Below are 14,916 nucleotides of genomic sequence, written 5' to 3'. Positions count from 1 at the left end.
TTTCGCATTACCGAATACCGGCACATGTCTACACCCGACTCATTACCATCAAATCTTCTGCACTTGTCATTCAAGTGCTTTTGAGTGGAAAACACTGCAAGTTGTTTGTGCAAAGTCTTCCTGCCATGTGTTGCTTTTGTTTTGCAGACTTTTGTTTCTGGTCTCATGTTAGGACACTCGTCTCCTTTTTGAGTAATTATTAACTCCTTGGTGTAAGTTCTGCAATCATTCTTATGGTTTGAATTCAACTCGCACCTAATCATTAAGTTTCATTAACTCACATTGATTTGTAGCTCTGCATTCATCCCCAACGTGAACAATCTACACATTGATTACAAAGTCAATAAAGAATGATGAGATTTTTGGATGCTGGGTGACAAACTCCCTAGAGGCTAAAATGATACTTTTTTTTTTTTTTTTTTTTTTTTGGGAAAATGACAAGTTTATGGCTCTGCGACTAGAGATTATAATTAACTAGGGAATACTGCTCTGCTTTGCTTCTGCATGCTAAATGGCTTCTACTCATGCAGTGAAACAGATGCAGTGCTACTCTTAATCTTCCGTGTGCTCCAGGCTGGAGACATGTGAGCAGTCATCCTCAGGCTGTACGGTGCCCATCATAAAAGGAAAGACATTGTCATTAGATCTCAGACTTAAACAGTACACCATAGCACTTTGCAGGCAGTATAGAAGGCTATTTAAGCAATATCACACTTGTGATGAATATCAGTATGGTTATGATTTGGCTGCAGGTAGTCATGGCTTATATTCATTAAAACAGCACAATTGTGACAAATTTTGAAATGCTTTTTAAAAACACTCCCAGTTACTCTGACCTTATATTTGCAGACAGAATGTCCAAGTTGCGGTTTTGGACTGGACGGGGTTGTGGCATGAGAAACTACGAATGCTTGTTGTCTTTATTTGACTTCCTCAGATCCTTAACATCTTCAAGGTCACCCTTATGAGTCATGAAGAACAGATTATTTACTTAGAAAATGTGTCATTCGACAACGTAATGTCTGTCTCCAGAGTTTTGAGAGAAGCATCTGCTCTGACGCAGGCTGCGTTCTAGTTGAATATTTAATGGTACTGATCAGCACAGTGTGCCTGAACACTTAGGGATAGTTCACCCAAAAATCTAAATCCTTTATCTTAATTTTCTCACCCTCAAGTTGTTTCAAACCTTGTATGAGTTTCTTGAATTTCTTTCTTCAAAATAGGGTTGTGACGGTGAGGAAATTTTCCCACCGGTTAATCGATTTGTGACAACACCGGTAATACTGGTGTCACCGTGAGGGTGTTCCCTCTTTTCCTCGCTTTCCTTCGCTTTTAAATAACTTGTAGCAGCGGCATACACATTTTACTTTCACTTTCAAATAGCGGCAATTCGGCGTGAAGCAATCGTTCGTTTTTAGTTTGTTTGAATTTTCCCTCTTTTCCTCGCTTTCCGTTGCTTTTAAATAGCTTAAAAGCAAATTCAAATTAGCGGCAGTTCAGCGTCAATTGCTTGAATGCAACAACAAGATACAACTCAAACTCACTTTAGCCTATATATAAAACATGGAACTTTTATTAACAAAACAAATAATAAGACACCATGCTATAGGGCAGGCTATGTCTAATATAAAATAACAAATAACTTACATAAAGTTTAAATATGTATACAAAACTGGAAATAGGCTAAGAAAACATGTATAATATATAACCAAATAAATAAGAAACGTAGAACGTTTATTAGCAAAATTAGTAACAAAGCCCAGATAAAAGGCCAAACAGGCGCTTTTGCATTTTGTTTCGAAACTAAATTATCCGCCATCGTCTTGTCTGTCTCGCCTTACTCTTGTCTGTCAGCTCGACTCACTCTCCTCACTGGATAAATGAAATCTGATTTGTGATGCGACTGTCGTCCGGCACGCTGCATTGAGGGGCCGCATTCAGTTTTTAATTGTAGTGTCTGATCATTTACTGAACTAAATTATTATTATTACTATAAAAAAAATCAAAACGACGGTGGGGGTCGGTGCCACGGTGGGCAAGTGACGTAACCGGTGTTGCTGTCAGCAAGCCTACTTCAAAAGAAGATATTTTGGAGAAGTTGAAGTTGCTGTAGTTGCTGGTCCCCATTGACTTCCATAGTGTAGAAAAATTTTATGGAAGTCAAGTTTAAGGAGTAGTTCACCCATTTATGGAAATGGTGTCATTTATTCACCCTCATTCCATCAACATGTTATTTTCTTTCTTCTGTTTAGCTTGAAATTAATTATTAGACAGAATATCTGAGCTGCTTTTTCCATACCTTTAAAGCTGGATAATGATTATAAAGCTCCAGGTATGATAGTGTGAGGAACACGTATTATAATGTAAACTATTCACTGTGATATTTTTTAATATGCCATCACCAAAGCTACATTTATTTGATCAATTATTCAGTAAAAACTGTGATATTGTGGAATATTATTAGAATTAGAAAGCTGTTTTCTGTTTTAAAATTTTTTTAAATGAAGTTTATTCCTGTAGTGGCAAAGCATTTCAGAACGTTTCAGTGTCACATGATCCTTCTGAAAGCTTTCTAATACTTAGAAATAGTCTTTATGGTTTTTATCAATTTAATGCGTTTTGTTAGGTGTGATACAATACACTTTTACATTTCTGTATGCAAACTATTGTTGAAACTGAATTTCTCATAATGCATGTTAGAAAGGGAAAACCAAGCTTGCTCTCTAGAGATACTTGCCTTGGATTGCTTTGAGGATGAAATTCTCCACTGCTCCAGGGGTCTTTGTATCAAGCACAGGAAAAGAAAACGGTGGCATTTACTGATTAAACTGCACTGAATGGCTCTCTTTTGACATTTGGTCTTTGATGACTGGAATAGGAGACCAAAAGAATTGAATAGAAGAGACAAAACAGATCAAATCAGTAATTCAAGGCACAGTTTGAAGCAGCATAAAAGCAGTGTTTTCGTTGTGAATAATTGGTTAAATTATTCATCTTTTCCCACAGTGACATTTAAATGCATACATTTTCATTAATATTTTAGACATATCTGCATATTGTGGTAGAATATATTTCTGGTGTGTTTTAGGATTCTTTTAACTTTTAAAGTGTTATATTACAGTCACAGTGATGATAAAATGATTTTAGAAATGTATATAGCAGCATAGAGGGCAGATGGAGGTAGTCCTATTCTAAGAGCATCTGGACCACCCACGTTTTTGTTTTAAAATCTTGATTAACTACATTTGGACACAGATTTGTATGTTTAAGAGCAGCTGAAGCCCTGTTTATGCCTAAATAAAATGTGATGTCATTGTTTTTTGGTCTTAGGCTGTGAAGACATTGTGGCAGACAGCATCTCTCTGGACTCTGTGGTGGCCATCCTGAAGTGGAGCTCACAGCCATACGGCTCCAAATGGGTTCATCGGCAGGCCATGCACTTCCTGTGTGAGGAGTTCAGCCAGGTCATGACCTCCGACGTCCTCTACGAGCTTAGCAAGGAGCACCTGCTGGTGGCTATTCAGTCTGATTACCTGCAGGTGATGACCTACACCAATTCACCTTGAGTACTTTTTGGATTTCCCAGTGCAAGATTAGCTAGTTTTACTAGATATGCCAAAAATGAAATTTTGTTAACTAAATGTGAACAATAAGGGGTTGTTCACATACGGCACGTTATTGGATCCTCAGACAAAATATGTTTATGTATGCAAAAAATCTGATTGAACTTAATTTTCTAGCTCAGTATTTCTAACAACCTACTTGTAAGGTCTGTTACACATGATTTTTGTGCTGTTACTTCAAGGTCAAGCTTATTTTCTCTCTGGAAACATACAGGGGTAACTGAATCACATTGCACTATTGGGAAATTTGTTTATTTCAGTCCACAAATCATTGCAGGGCTTCAGGCCTATCCATTTCAGACAGCAGCGTGTCAGTATCAGTATCTATCGATCTCTGTTGATCAGGGCTCCCTTCTCTTAAAGGTCACCTGCTTGTGTTTTTAGACAAATGAGTCAGCAGCTGTATCAGATGACCCCCTTAAGTCTCCTCTTGAGCTTATATAGAGACTAGAGCTGTAACCCCATCTGGGATTTGGCCTGGCAAACAGAAGTCTGTTAGCACCTTCACACTCCTGTGTGCTAGCTGTTCAACATTTACAAGTCTTCGGTAACTCTAGTCTGGGTCAAACCTGTTGAAATGATCTAATCCCTGTAGTGACTAAGAATTTTTAAACAAATATTAACAAAGACTAGCATTGTTTTGACAATATAAAAATGTTGTTTTTATACTCTGCCTCAAAAAGGGGGCATTAACTGATTGATTCATTGGCATGGTCATGGAAAACCTGTAAATATCAGTGAATTTTGAGCTTGTTCATGTCTAGAAATGACTTGAGTAGAGTAAAGTTTGTTTATCGACATTGATTTTCTGTAATTAAACAAATAGGTCAGATTTATTGATTTGAATACATTTTTAAAGTGCTGTGGACTTGGTCAAGACATACAAGAGCTGTTGGTCATGACTAAATCCTGTTCACTTTCTCTCGCCCGTTATTTCTGGTCTGCACTCTACTGCTGTAGGATTTTTTAGGCAAAAAGCCCAAAAAATATTTAAGAAAGTGTGGCCACCCTGATATTAAAAATGTAATTTTGTTTGAGGGTTAATCTATGTCCATTAAACCTGGATCAGTTTCTGACGATGAATGAAATGAGATTTTGGCTGTGCAATATTCTCATTAAGAGATAAGATGGTAGGAAATTCATTTTTCTCAGGTTTTACCTTGTACCCGCAGGACCTGCTGCTATGAAATACATTGGTTTTATATATCCTGTTTTTCCTTCAATATCGTTCTGTTGTATACAGCGGTCTTCTTCAGCCTTGCAGCACTGACTAAATTCAGTAACATAAACTGGTACTGTTCTTCTCCCCTCTTCACAGGCCAGTGAACAGGACATCCTCAAGTATGTTGTAAAGTGGGGCGAACACCAGCTCATCAAGAGGATGGCCGATAGAGGTATCACATGCAGACACTGATATATTACTAGATACACATTAAAGGAATAGTTCATCCAAAAAAGGAAAGTCTGTCATTTATTTACACACCCTCATGTCGTTCCAAACTTATGTTGTTGTTGTTTTTTTTCAAGAAACCAAGTATTTATAAACACTACATTTGAAAAATTTGGTTTCGATAATATAATTTGAATGTTTTTTAAAAGAAGACTTGTGCTTAACACAGCTTCATTTTATTTGTTGGTTAGTTTTTTTTTTTTAGTAATTTTGTGGTGTTTTATTGGTATTAAAAATAATGTTATTATATATATATATATATATATATATATATATATATATATATATATATATATATATATATATATATATATATATATATATATATAAAACATTATCCATTACTCCAGTCTTTGCCTTCAAAAATCATTCTAAAATATTGATTTGCTGCTCAAGAAAATCAATTTTGAAAACAGTTGTGCTGCTTATTTTATGAATAAATGATACAATTTTCTTCTAGAAAGTTCAAATGAACAACATTTATTTGAAATAGAAATCTTTTGTATCGCTACAATGTTACTGTCACTTTTGATCAATTGAATACGTCATTGCTGAATTAAAGTATTCATTAAAAAAAAAATAATAATTTCAACGGTACTGTGTATTTCATTCCAAGAATCTTTACATGACTTATTTCATACAGTGACAGTGCATAATGGCCATGTCTGTCAGACTCCAAAAATTGGTGGAATATTTATGATAAAATATCATAACATCTTAACATGAATATCTTAAATGTGGTCCGTTTGTCTTGTGCTGTATTTTAACTTGAATTGTAGTGCACAAGTCATATTGACTACTTTTATGAAGCTTTTGGGAGCTTGATAGCCTGTGGTCCCCATCCACCTTCATTGTATGGAAAAGAGCAGTTATCACATTCTGCTAAACTACTTCTTTTGTGTTCCACGGATGAAAAAGTTTAGAATGACATGAAGGTGACAAAGTAATGTTAGGATTTTAATTTTTGCCTGAACTATTCCTCCATCTCCTCCACACACACATTTCTATGGGCTGAACTTTTTTTCTGTGCCACTGAATTTGTCCCTGTTTCCACCTCTTGCTATAGATGGTGGTCTGAACTATGCCAGTCTAATGATTTATTCCCCAATCCTCCTAATGTCTAGTAATGAGTCTGACTGGCTCAGCTCTGAGAAATCAGGCCAAGTGCTCTGCAATACAGAAGCGTAGCATATGGCTGGCGGCTCCAGACCTGGGTCTGCAATTGCTCTGTGTACCCAACAGAATCAAATATACCCAGACTAACACTATTCTGAACATTTATAGCTGGTGCCAAACCGTAAACACAATCTCTGATTGCTTTTCTCCCAGAACACATTCTAAAGGGAAACAGCAATGCACAGATTCACCTTCATTTTGTCGTTAACAGTCTTTATACATAATACTGCTTTGCTGTCTGAGGTGTAGCTAGTAATTTAGGGTCCAATGCAGTGCAGCATCCTCAGTGCAGAGGAGCTTAAATTCCTCGCTCAAGGGCACGTCTGCAGTCAGTGGAGCTGCATGGCGATACCGCTAATCCTCTGGAAGCACACACCCTCCCACCCACCCATCTTTGTCTAATCTATATTGTGGGCTAGAAAAGTTGGGCCACCGTTTCCTCCAACTCAAATTCTTGTGTGTTTGTGTGTATGTTTGAAACTGTGTGTTTCTGTGTGTTCCCCAGAGCCTAACCTGTTAAGTGGTACTGCACATAGTGTGAATAAACGTGGCGTGAAAAGAAGGGATCTGGACCTGGAAGAGCTTAAAGAGATTCTCTCTCCACTGCTGCCTTTCGTCAGAACTGAGCACATATTACCAACCAACAGTGAGGTCTTCTCTGACACTGTGAGTGTGTTTTGTGTCTTCTGTTAATGTGTATGTCTTTTGGTTTATACAGTTTAAACAGGAGCATTAAGGGCAGTCACACTAGATTTTAAGCACACAGAATTGATTTTTAGCTCCATGCAGCTTCGCTTAATTGAAGTTTACAGTTCTTTTAAAATATTCTGGGTCAGTAAGACTTTTTTTTTTTTAATCTATAAATATTTTATCTTTAAATATTTTAATCAGCAAGGATACGTTAAATGGACAAGTGACAGTTAAACATTTATAATGTAACACGTTTTAAATAAATGCTGTTCTTTTGACATTTCAATGCATCAAAGAATTCGAAATGGTTCATGCTTTTCACACAAATGAGCAGCATCTTTTAAACTTTTTATAAAAATATGCAAGTCAGGATCATGTGTAAACCACCAAAATCAGTTTCCTTCATGTCTTTTTTCAAAGAGAATATAGAAAAGAAGCATTTAAAACCTGTATTTGTCAATTTTTTTCCCACCAAACTTGAACTTAAACATCTAAACTAAACTGTGAAGCATCATTCTGTGAATATGCTTACATACCAACTATGAATGTAAGTGAATGATCATAAAACTCACTTTTAGTGTACTTAGCAGTGTTGTACATGTAGCAGTAATTTTATTTAATTACAAAATAAATGTAAATGAAATCTGTTACAGTTACTGAGAAAAAATATGTAATTAAATTACAGTAACTTATGAAAATGTTAAATATTACAAAGGGGGTTACATCTGAATATTTTAACACAGACACACACAGATTTAATTAATTTCTTTCCCAAATTGCATTGACTCCTCTAAGAGTCTAATAAGACACCAATGTTTCAGGAGTATAGGACACATGCCTATTCAATAAATGATTTATTTTCTATTTGGGTTTATGTTTATGCTTTATTTTTCAAATCAGTGTTTAACCTTAGAACGATCTCAAAGTAAAAAGAGGTGCTAATATAAATATAATCAGTTGCATTACTTTAAGTAATTTAAGTCATTGAAATAGTTACACTACTCATTACATTTTAAATAGGGTAACTTGTAATCTGTAACCTATTACATTTTCAGAGTTACCTTCCCAACACTCCTCCTTAGTCTGTAAAATGCACAGAAATTTGTCATGCTGCCACAAGCCAAATGGGTAGCGTAACTTTTGTTTTTCTGTACAGCTCACACTGAATAAGAATGACAAAAATGGTGATACTGATTGATGTATGAATGGGTACATACTCTGATTCTCAGTACTGCTCAGGATGTAATTTGCTAGAGAGTAAGAAAACAGATATCCCAATGTGCTAATGCTCCAGCAAATTACATCATCTTTCAATCCTTCTTCTTGACCGGTCTCTTCAAGTATTGGTAAAGGCTTTTCCTCTGCTTTTAACAGATGAAGAGGGGTCTGATCAGCACCCCTCCCTCTGACATGCTGCCCACAGCGGAGGGAGGCAAAGCCAACGCCTGGCTCCGGCAGAAGAGTGCTGGCATTTATGTCCGCCCACGGTTATTCTCTCCTTATGTGGAGGAGGCCAAGGTAGGATACAGTTCCTCACCTCACATACAGCAGGGTGGTTAACTGTAACATTACAATGAACTAGTGGAGTCAGAAGAAGTGATTAAAAGATAAATGCAATTAAATGATACACCTATTAAGTAGCATTTCTTTAAAATACAACTTTAATCATACAAGATAACATTTTTTTTTTTTTTAAGTACTTTAAAATTTTATACAATGTAATTTTTATTGACTAATTGTAGACTGTGAATCAAATCTTTTCAAAAAGGCAGTTAGTTTATAGAATAACCTTAATGCTGTCCTCTCCAGGCGGTTTTGGAGGAGATGATGGTTGAGCAGACTGACCTGGTTAGGCTGCGCATGGTTCGTATGTCCAATGTACCCGACACACTCTACATGGTAAACAATGCCGTCCCCCAGTGTTGTCACATGATCAACCACCAGCAAATGGCTGGCAGCCAGACAGCTCCACCGTCTGTGGTTGCTAATGAAATACCAGGTGGGTTAAACACTCATTCATGCCTTGTAATGATGCATTCTTTCAGCCGGTCTTCAAAACTAGCCTTTATATATCTGTATGAAATGCTCAGTTATATACATGATTGCGGTGACTCGATTTATCAAGTCATTTTAGAGAGATTGCGATTCAGTACAAAGGCCAAGTAGATCATGTCCTAATCTAGATGTAGTCTCGAATCCCATAAATCAAACCATGAGAAGTTGTTTTCTCAAGTTAATTTTGCTATTCTTTTGCAAGAAGCTATTCAGTGTTTTTTTAGGTATATATAATGTGAGTGGGAACATTGGCTTGTATGTTGGCAAGCTTTGTGATCCTGTGGGTGTTATATAAAACAATTCATTTTTTTTTTTTTTTTTTTTTTTGTCTTGTATGCCCATCTTGTATTAATGTTGTTTATCTGCTGTGTAATGTTGTTAACTGCTGAGCTTCTTCATTTGTATTTGCACATTAAATAAGTCATCTGTTTTCCTTTTATCACCCTGTCTTTCAGTGCCCAGGTTGGCAGTAGTGAAGGAAATGATCCGTAGGCTGCAGGAGCTGCGTCACACGGACCAGGTGCAGCGAGCGTATGCTCTGAACTGTGGTGAGGGCGCCACAGTCAGCTACGAGCTGCAGATCCGTGTGCTCAGAGAGTTTGGCCTACCTGATGGGGCTGCAGAACTCCTACAGGTAACCCAGCACATCCTGTTTGCGTGGAGACTGACATGTGTTGCTATGGCTACCGTGAATATCTCTGACTTTCATGTCAGTTAGTATTACCCCGGACTCTGGTGCATTCAATTTATTTTCCAGTGACTGCGGGCACTCATACTGATTTTGTTCAAATAAAAAAGGATTAAAACGGGAGAATTTTGTTATTCAGATTTGAACAATGTGTACAACAATGTGTTTATTATATATACTATCATACAAAAGTCAGGTATCTAATGCCTCAGCAAGGCTGCATTTTTTTTATTTTTTAAAGTTATAACTTTAATATTGTTAAATATTATTACAGTTAAAAATTTGATATAAAAATAGGTTTGTGTGTGTGTATACATATTATTTTTTATATATATTATATGATATGTTAATCTAATTTAACATTTTAATTAACATGCAAATAAAAAAAATTAAATAAAGTCTTATTAACAATATTGTTAACTATAGTTTACTGAGAATGCAATGTGTACTTGCAATCTGACAAATTTTGGATGGGAATAACTGCATTCATGTACTTCTGCATCACTCCATGTTGTTTTGACTAGCAAATTTCTCCAGTTACTATGCTCTTGGTTTAGAAGTTCCCTGAGCTCTTGAATTGCCTCGATATCTTGTTATTCTCACCATTAAGTGACCATTGAACCTACGCTGGATAGCTTGGAAGGAGTCAAAACCTCTTCAGCATACCAGACAGTCTATTAAGTCTTATTGTTGAAGCATGTATAGCACTAACATTGCCCTCATGGTTACATGTGCTGTGTTTCAGAATCCACACAAATTCTTTCCCGAGGAGCGTTTTGGAGACGAGAGTCCCGTCCTGGCCTTGCGCCCGTCAGGTCGCTGCCGGGTCAACAGCACACCAGCTGTGGAGAGCATGTTCACGGACCTGGAGGCTCTGGTGGGCTTCCACCCCCCTCTGCCCCCTCCTCCTCCACCCTATCATCCCCCGACCACCCCGGGCCATAGCCAGCAGCAGTATAAAACGGGCTGGAGACCTCGGGTCCCCACCCAACCTCCCTCCAGATCTTTCTCCTACCCATGCAATCATGCACTCCTCCACAGACAGCCCTCTTCCAAGATGGGCACTAATGCACAGGGGGGGAGAAATCTTCATCCTGACAAGCAAATGGTGATTAATACCAATATATTATTCTAATTATTAGGGCTGAACGAAATGACCTAAAATCAAAATCTCAATTAATCTCAAAACATTTTACCTCTATTACAATTAATGAACGATTATTTATTTATTTTATTTTTTTGCACTCCTAGTTCATTAAAGGTTTCTACTGTAAATATACTTCACTATTAAAGGTGGGATTTTATTTACTAATGAAAGGGTGCATCTTTGTGATTTTAAAATAATTGAAGGAAAAACTATTTATGGTTATTGCATATATGATATTATAAGTATTGTATATTATATAATATCGTATTATATTGTATTTTTTTTTTGAAGGGAAGGAATGAATACTTAGTCATGTGTTTTCTGTTAAATAAGTGGGTGTCCATTTCTGCCACTGTAAACAAAAACACTTGCCCCGCCTCTGGGGTCTTCTGATAGACCCTTTTTCTCAGCAGCGGATGTAGTCATAGTTGGGTTACTTCTGGAGTAATGAATGGGAGAGGACCACAAAAATATTTTGTCATTCCCATTTGCTCACATACAGTAGCTTAAGATAAACGTCATAATAGTGTTTTCATGACTTGGGGGGGGGGAAAAAGGAAAAAAACGCTGCATTAGAAACACCCTCGCATTAGCAACAACTAGTTTTTTTGTAATTTGATGCAGAGGTTATATAATACAAAGTATAGTGTTATAAATAAAAAAATCTAAATATAAAAACTTTGATGCTGATGATCATTGAAACGTGTCAAGTGAATTTAGGCATTACAGCATTATAATGTACAGTATGAAAAATGGGTTTCCATTTTGAGCTTTGCAAATGTACATCCTGTGATTTATTCTTGCAGAACATGGAGCCTGTTATCAATGAGTTCATGCCAGACATTGCCATGGGTGTTTCAGCATTGAGCCTGAAGGAGCGGCGCCTTCCGGAGGTCTCCATGGAGGTGGAGAGTCACGAAGCCCACCCTCACATTTCTACAGCTCCTCCAATGTCCCACAGTTACTCCAGTCGTCACCCACACTCCTCCCGCAAGCGGCACACAGTTGAACCCAAGCCTGAGGGTCCGCAGCCTGACTTCCCAGATCTCTACGAGTTCCCAGGCCGTCACGTGCCTCCCTACAGCGGACCGGACCTCTATATCCACAGCCGTCAGGTAGGTGGTGGAGCGCCACCTCCGTCCTACTCCGAGGCTTCAGAATCCCTCCGCCTGGATGTGCTGGAACAGCCTCCACAGAGACTAGACTTGGCAATCGTCTCGCAAGGGGGCGTAGCACAAGCTGTGCAGAGGTCATGGCCCATAAACGAGACAGACCTCACCTGTGGGCTTGGCCCCTCCACAGAACAGTATGAGGAATGGCCCACGGGCCGCCGGCCTGCTCCAGAAGGAATGGGGCTGGGCTTAGGGGCAAACGTTGGGTCTGGGGACGAGGGAGGCTTGGGTGCCCGAGACCGCCGGTCGCCCAGCAAACCTGAATACCCCTACAGGAAGTCTGCTCTCTGACCCCTGATTAAAAAGAGACTAAGGACTGATTTAAATGCTAAGTGTAAGCTAACAGGTGAGGCACCAGCAGTCCTGCACTTTGTGTTCTTTTGAGGGCCGACAGTATCTTGAAGTGATGAATACCCATAAGCTGCGCGAGTGGCTGCTTTCCTGAAGGCTAAAGGGAGATCTGGATAGGTTTGAAACCCAGTAAGGAGAGCTTGGTTTGGTTGTGTGCACCCTGAAAAGAGGTCAAAAATGCAAAATATTTTTATCTGAGAGATCCTTAGATTTATGTACAGGATATTAATGTACAAGTATCACAGTATATTTATTTTACTTTAATTTTCCTGAACAGACTATGATGACTGGAGAAATATACATTCATCTATATGCACACATTTAGTTTCTTAGGAGTAAACTGAAAAAATATGAAGGCAATAAGTTGCAAACTCATTACTTTGTCTAGTCCTTGACAAAGGGCTCCTTCTTCTTTTGAGGGCAGAGTGGCAGTAATAGCTCATGTAATCTGCCGCATTCGCCGGCTTTTACATTAGCCTGTGCAATTTAAGAGTCGAGATGGAACATAAAAGGGAAAACAAATGAAATCCCCTGTCTCCTATGAGGCAACTTATCAGGCATAACAATGGCACAGATGCACCATTAAATGTGAATGGGGCTTTGTTTTAGCGTGTTTCACAACTCAGATCTCCAGATTCATTCCAATATATTTTAACTTTAAAAACTATCTGTTCTCTCAAACAAAAATTTGGCATCCTCCTTTGCATTCAGATTCTCATTCCAAGGCTGCAGTTGGTGGCATTCCTGAGAGACAGCAAATATGAGTTGATCATTATCAGCCACGTTCTCCAGAACTGTACAGGATGCTCAACCAAACCAAACTCACGCCACATCCTCAGTCCTCTGGTTCAGTAGGATGGCAGCAGTCCATGGGCGGGAGTTCTGTGCTAGTTCTGTCAGCAGATGACCAACAATTATGATGTCATGAACAAGCTTTGCAAAAAAGAGAATTCTTGGAAGTGTCATGGATTAAGACACAAGTATTTACTTTTGATTTGCTACACAACACTTTAAGAAACAATATCATACACACTGCTGCACATCCTACCTATAGATGAAGTGACTTATTTTAAGCTTGTTTTTTAGCATCTGAAATACCTGTATTCTTAACTGTGCAATAGTGCTGCTTTTTCATTTTAAATATTCATTTTGCTTTCTTCTCCTTACAATAAAAACCTTTCTCAGATAAAACTGACACAGCAAATATGCAGGCTAGTTGACTCAAAAATGCAAATTGTATCCTCATAATGTCGTTCCAAACCTGTGTAACTTTTATTCTCTCTATAGAGCACAGAAGAAGATATTTTGAAGAACTGTTTTATCCATACAAATCAAAAATATCTTTTGTGTTCTGCAGAAAGAAAATGTATCCTACAGATTTGAAACAACAACAGGGTTAGTGAATAATGAAGGAATTTGCATTTTGGGGGAACTATCCCTTTAAGATAATCAACAATAGCCTTTCCCCACAAGCGATGATGGTACTGTATTTTCACATGCTCTCAAATATTATTATATAAGAATCTTATGTTGTATTAGGCTGGATGGGACCTCTGTTGAATATCTGAATGATCCTCAGCTGTATCCATCCCACATTCTTCAAGTGCTTCTTTCTTTGGAGCACAAGAAGCGTTTTATTGGTTGAAAGCACAACATTGTGAGGAATACTAAGAATGTCATTTCATTTCATTTCGTCAGATAAAAGTGCTCAGACAATTTATACGCTGGTAAAAGGCTTGAGTTTCAGTTGGATGGTCAGTCAGATTTGATTAATTTTTGACTAAGAACCCACAGTTAGACCAAAGATGAGTTAGGGAGGATGTTTGTGTTGTTTGTGCATCTCGGAAGCATTTTATTTGATCTACCAGGTTTCTTTGCCTCTTAGCAAGTTGAACTGAAACCAGTGGGTTGAGTTTCATGTTTGTTGTTGGTGACTGTGACCGTTGAAGGAGCATTTATCATGGACTGATTTTATAGATCTCTCCCCAGGCACTTTGACTTACAGAGATGGCTTTAAGAGTTGATCTAGGGTTAGCACTGCTGTATCTGTAGTTATGGACTTAAGACCTTACCTTGGTTAACGCAGTGCTCCATCTTAAATCGCATAAGGTCTTCTGTGCCAGAGAGACTCTCAACCTCTGACCAGCTTCTCTCAACATATTTTAGTCAATTTGATTTTCCTCCTTTATATTCTTTTCAACTTCATTCAGACTTCATTGTTTTCAACTTCATTCAGACCTCTTGAGCCTCACCCTGAACATTTATCATTGGGGGACCAGAACCAACAGCTGGAAATCAGATTTTTACCACTTTCTCACATTTTTTTTCTTATCTTTATACTTGCTGTTTTATTAGAACTTAACAGCACAGTTAAGATATATGTGAGGAAAACGCCATCCTGCATGATAATCAACTCAATCTACAGTTATCACAGGTGTTATTTTTCATCTACCCTTGGTTGTTTCTTAACTGCCTGATGCAGTTGCAGTGCAATGAACGGGTCCTCCTGGACTCCTACTACAGCCCACCTCTGAGTCAAGCCTGAAAGAGTCATGAACCCTGAG

At 38.0% G+C, this 14,916-nt stretch overlaps 1 protein-coding gene across 1 annotated transcript in view; it reads left to right on the top strand.

Annotated features, from left to right (window-relative positions):
• LOC109108851 (BTB (POZ) domain containing 7) overlaps positions 1 to 14,815 on the top strand; it is a 55,761-nt gene extending 40,946 nt beyond the window's left edge. The window contains exons 4-11 of the mRNA XM_042746389.1: positions 3,331 to 3,539; positions 4,942 to 5,017; positions 6,755 to 6,915; positions 8,314 to 8,457; positions 8,749 to 8,938; positions 9,450 to 9,628; positions 10,428 to 10,790; positions 11,636 to 14,815. Coding sequence (XP_042602323.1) covers positions 3,331 to 3,539; positions 4,942 to 5,017; positions 6,755 to 6,915; positions 8,314 to 8,457; positions 8,749 to 8,938; positions 9,450 to 9,628; positions 10,428 to 10,790; positions 11,636 to 12,292 — 1,979 coding nt within the window. The 3' untranslated portion in view covers positions 12,293 to 14,815. The remainder of the gene's footprint in view (positions 1 to 3,330; positions 3,540 to 4,941; positions 5,018 to 6,754; positions 6,916 to 8,313; positions 8,458 to 8,748; positions 8,939 to 9,449; positions 9,629 to 10,427; positions 10,791 to 11,635) is intronic.
• The last annotated feature ends 101 nt before the right edge of the window (positions 14,816 to 14,916 follow it).

The sequence above is a fragment of the Cyprinus carpio genome, chromosome B20, assembly GCF_018340385.1.
Source record: "Cyprinus carpio isolate SPL01 chromosome B20, ASM1834038v1, whole genome shotgun sequence".
Classification (NCBI taxonomy): Eukaryota; Metazoa; Chordata; class Actinopteri; order Cypriniformes; family Cyprinidae; genus Cyprinus; species Cyprinus carpio.
This window is presented reverse-complemented; position numbering and strand designations above follow the sequence as displayed.